General features: G+C 41.4%; 1 protein-coding gene across 1 annotated transcript in view; it reads left to right on the top strand.

Moving 5' to 3' along the window:
* The window catches only part of LOC106881045 (phospholipid-transporting ATPase IF), a 153,316-nt gene that overhangs the window by 127,768 nt on the left and 20,341 nt on the right, over window positions 1-5,207 (top strand). Inside the window, exons 19-22 of the mRNA XM_052974889.1 lie at window positions 277-446; window positions 1,810-1,963; window positions 3,088-3,190; window positions 3,616-3,761. Of these exons, the coding sequence (XP_052830849.1) occupies window positions 277-446; window positions 1,810-1,963; window positions 3,088-3,190; window positions 3,616-3,761 (573 nt within the window). The remainder of the gene's footprint in view (window positions 1-276; window positions 447-1,809; window positions 1,964-3,087; window positions 3,191-3,615; window positions 3,762-5,207) is intronic.

Here is a 5,207-nt window from a genome sequence, read left to right as displayed (position 1 = left end):
TGGGCAAGTGTCTTCTACTATAGCCTTGGGCCGACTAAAGCCTTGTGAGTGGATTTGGTAGACGGAAACTGAAAGAAGCCTGTCATATATATATGTGTGTGTGTGTGTGTGTATGTATGTTTGTGTGTCTGTGTATGTTTATTGCTCTCACTCTCTCTTTCTAACCTCTTTCATCTCTCTGTCTCTTTTTTACTTGTACATCTCTCCTACTATCCACCTTTTCTGCTCTTCCATTCCATTTATTTTCCACTGTATTGTCTTCTTTTTCGTTGCCAGATCTGGGTCCTGACTGGAGATAAAGAGGAAACTGCTGTAAATATAAGTTATTCTGCTGGCCATTTTGAAGAAGGTTCTTTTGAACTTCGCCTCACCAATTTCAATATCTTGAACAGCTCAGATATCGTAGACTGTCAAATAGAATTAAGGAAACATCTAGACATAGTCAAGTAAGAATAACTGCTTTCTGTATGGTGGGGTTTGTTTTGTTGTTTAAATGTTTGTGCACACGTGTGTGTGTGTGTGTAATATATATAGCGTCCTGTAATGGTTTCACCTAACAGCTGATGCATGGTTATTGCTGCATTGGTTACTGACTGGAAATTGGATTACCTCATAGCTACGGCTTGCCATAAAACTCTGAGTATTGTACGTGTAGGTGTGTGGATGATGGTGTGGGGCTGGGAAGTGGTCAGTGCTATACATATATATACATAGTCCACTCTGCTGGGTGATTGGTGTTAGGAAGAGCATCCAGCTGTAAAAATCCTACCAAAGCAGTCACAGAAGTCTGGTGCAGGCTTCTGCTTGGCTGGCTCCTGTCAAATCATCCTACCCATGCCAGTATGAAAAGTGGATGTTAAACGATGATGATGATACATATACATACATACATACGTATATATATATTTAGGGTGAGTAGTAAAAATTGGTAATAAAATCCATATTCCTTTTACAAATTTATTGAAACAAATGATACGCGTTGAAATCTTCATGTTTCAACGTAAGCACTGGTGCCGTCAACAAATTTCCTCAAACGGCCAGGCATGGAATGAACAACCTTCTGAAGGACATCGTCTGGGATATCATTGAGAACCTCCTGAATCTGTGTCTCTAAGTCCTCCAGTGTGTGAGGTTTCGTTTTGTACACCTCCTCTTTTGGGTAACCCCACAAGTAAAAATCACATGGAGCGAGATCTAGACTTCTGTGGTCACAATCTTCAGGTTTTAGCTCCTGCGTGTAATGGGGTTTCCATGAGCTGCTTGACCTGTTGATTTTTGCAGGCTGCAATTAAACATTTCCTGCACTGTTGCCATATTCTCTGCTGATCGGGACGTGGTTGGACGGCCACTTCTTCTTGCATCATTCACAGAGCCCGTGGTCTTCAGCTTTGCATGACCACTTTTTATTGTCCCTGGACGTAGTGTTGTGTGCTTACCTTTCCATGCACGCCACCATCTCTGAACCAAAACAATGGAATTCCACACTTCATAGCGTGCTGCTATCTTAGCTCACTCCTGAACAGTCAAGTGACCAGGCATCTGGAAAACAAGAAATAAGAAATAAGACAATATGAAAATATGAAAATAAAAAATCCCCATTAGTGTTGTCTGTTAAAAAAAAATGTTTTCATCATAACTTCACTGATACTAAAAATTCTATAAGCAATCTAATGCCTAGTTACTTTCTACCCACCCTGTATATGTATGTGTATATATGAGTGTGTGTATATAACGAGAAACATGTCCCTGTTCAGCCTATCACCATCCCTCACCAGTTCACTGATTTACTCTTTCCTCTTCATCTTCCAGTGACAAACTATCATATGGCTCCAGGTATGTTCTAATCGTCGATGGTTGTACACTTACCATCCTGCTGAAACACAACAGGGAAGATCTGTGCGCCCTCTGCCTGAAATGTTCAACAGTTCTCTGCTGTCGTCTGATTCCACTGCAAAAAGCATCGGTAATGAATCTCACATATATATTTTGGCAACACCAGAGATTTCTATGGTCTGCTGGCATGTATATATAAACACAATATCTGCTTTTATGTGCTACTATTAGTTTCATGTGCTGAGAACATCCCAAACATAGTTTTATAGCATGTCTGGTCTCCCAGCACAATCATCAGACACTGCCCACATGGTATAATAGATTAAATATATATATAATGGATTAAATATGTATATAATGGATGTTAAATGATGACAATGATAAATTGCTCTATAGTTTTATATTTAAGAGATGAGGAATTATTTACATTATTTACATTTGACGGATATTTGTCCTCATCTTGTTTGTTGTTAACACAATGTTTCGGTTGATATACCCTCCAGCCTTCATCAGGTGAAGGGTATATCAGCCGAAACGTTGTGTTAACAACAAACAAGATGAGGACAAATATCCGTCAAATGTAAATAATGTATAAATATCTCTGTTTTTAGATTTGATTTTTAACTGAAACAGTTGACAATATTTATTTCTTTATTGCCCATAAGGGGCTAAACATAGAGGGGACAAACAAGGATAGACAAAGGGATTAAGTTGATTACATCAACCCCAGTGCATAACTGGTACTTATTTAATCGACCCTGAAAGGATGAAAGGCAAAGTCGACCTCAGCGGAATTTGAACTCAGAATGGTAGATGAAATACCGCTAAGCATTTCATCCGGCATGCGAACGACTCTGCCAGTTGACGATTCTGCCAATTGACAAGTCCCTTAACCCCTTGGGGACCGTTAGGGTGCTGCAGCTATGCAGCATATCTAGGGCAGGAAAGCCTGGCAGAGCCCATCCCTCTCCATGCTAAACTCATTTCTACAGCTGAGTGAACTGGAGCAACGTGAAATGAAGGGTTTTGCTCAAGAACACAATGCAACGCCCAGTCCAAGAATTGAAACCACAATCTTAGAATCATGACTCCGACACCCTAACCACTAAACCATGTGCCTCCATTGGGGTAAAACTAAAACAATAAGGGGGTAAAATTTTGTACCAAGATTTAATGCTAAATTAGGGGTTTTACTTATACATGAGTAAATATATAATGAATGCCTTTTGCCCCTTTTTTATTGTGACATTGCAGATAGTAAATTTAATAAAGACATCGAAATTAAGGCCCATAACTGCTGCCATTGGTGATGGTGCTAACGATGTCAGTATGATCCAAGAAGCTCATGTGGGACTTGGTAAGTTTCAGTCAAACACTTCCTTCATGTTGTTGTTGTTGTTGTTGTCGCAGCTTTATTAGTTGTTTTTTTTTGTTATCGTTGCTGTTTTTGTTGTTGTTGTTATTGCTGCTTTATTAGTTGTTGTTGTTTGTTGTTGTTGCTGCTGCTGTCATTGTTGTTTATGTTGTCTATTGTTGTTTTTGTTGCTTTTGTTGTTGTCGTTGTTGTTCTTGCTGCTACTGTCGCTGCTGCATTAGTTGTTGTTCTTGTTCCTGTTGTTATTATTATCATTGTTTTCTGTCATCGCTGTCTATCCCCCACCCCATAACCCCAAACATCCTCCCCCCCCCCGCTTTCCATACACTTTCCTCACAAATCTCCTCCCACTATTCCTCTCTATCATTCCACCATAAAATTCTCTCCTCTTCCCATTCGTCTTCCAGGATTGTTTGGCAAAGAAGGCAGACAAGCAGTGCGGTGCAGCGATTACGCATTTTCTCAGTTTCGATTCCTGATTCCAGCCCTACTTAAACACGGCCACTACTACTATGTCCGGGTGGCCAACCTCGTCCAGTATTTTTTCTATAAGGTTTGTATTATTTAATATTATTCATCTATATGGTATGAGGTGTGGGGTATGAATAGCAGTGTGGATAAGAAATTTGTTTCACGGCCTTACTGGCACTTGTGCCAGTGACATGTGAGCAAAACATTCGAGCGAGGTCATTACCAGTGCCGCTGGACTGACTCCTGTGCAGGTGGCACGTAAAATACACCATTTTAAGCGTGGCCATTACCAGTACCGCCAGACTGGCCCTCATGCGGGTGGCACGTAAAAGCACCCACTACACTCTCGGAGTGGTTAGTATTAGGAAGGGCATCCAGCTGTAGAAACTCTGCCTGATCAGATTGGAGCCTGGTGCAGCCATCTGGTTCACCAGTCCTCAGTCAAATTGTCCAACCCATGCTAGCATGGAAAGCGGACGTTAAATGATGATGATGATGAACCATGTGATTCCAGGTTCATTCCCACTGAACAGCACCATGAGAAAATGTCTTCTAACATATCCTTGGTTTGACCATTGCTTTGTAGATGGTGGGTAGAAACTGTGCTGAAACTTATCATGCATTTGGTCCATGAGGTAATGTTTTTGATTATCTATCGCAGCCTGATGATCAGGATGAGAGGCTTTTTAATATTTGGTGTTTTTAAGAATCTGTTTCTCCTGACATATAAATACAGGGGTTGCCTGTGTAATGGTTGGTATTGGAAAAGGGATTCCACCCATTAAAGACCATGCGAAAAATTTAAGCAAAAAAATATTAGTGAGACAAGATCCTTCACTTCACCTTTAAGGACAGTTACTGTGAAATAACTGGTTTAGAATCATGGTGACCCAGCCAAGCTATGCAAGGATAGAAACTGAACATGAAATGTCAATGGTGGTGGTAGTATGAATGGTGATAATGTTGTTGCTAGTGGTGGTGGTGGTCTTACACATGTACATAAATATGTGTGTCTGTCTGTATATGTATGTATAGATATCTCTCTCATATATATGTATATATCTGTATGTATGTATATGTATATACACACATAGACAATATATATATATAAGAAGCATCAGTTGTGGTGTGCAAGAGAGACGATTGCGCTGGTATGGACATGTGGTGAGAATGGATGAGGATAGCTGCGTGAAAAAGTGCCACACCCTAACAGTTGAGGGAACCCGTGGAAGAGGTAGGCCCAGGAAGACCTGGGCTGAGGTGGTGAGGCAAGACCTTCGTACATTGGGCCTCACCGAGGCGATGACTACTGACTGAGACCTTTGGAAATGTGCTGTGCGTGAGAAGACCCGGCAAGCCAAGTAAGATCGTTGCCAGTGCCCCTGGACTGGTTCTTGTGCGGGTGGCACATGAGATGCACCATTTTGAGCGTGGCCGTTGCCAGTACTGCCTGACTGGCTCCCGTAGGATTTTCGAGCGAGATCGTTGCCAGTGCCCCTGGACTGGCTTGTGCGGGTGGCACATAAAA

The sequence above is a fragment of the Octopus bimaculoides genome, chromosome 19 (genome assembly GCF_001194135.2).
Source record: "Octopus bimaculoides isolate UCB-OBI-ISO-001 chromosome 19, ASM119413v2, whole genome shotgun sequence".
NCBI lineage: Eukaryota > Metazoa > Mollusca > Cephalopoda > Octopoda > Octopodidae > Octopus > Octopus bimaculoides.
This window is presented reverse-complemented; position numbering and strand designations above follow the sequence as displayed.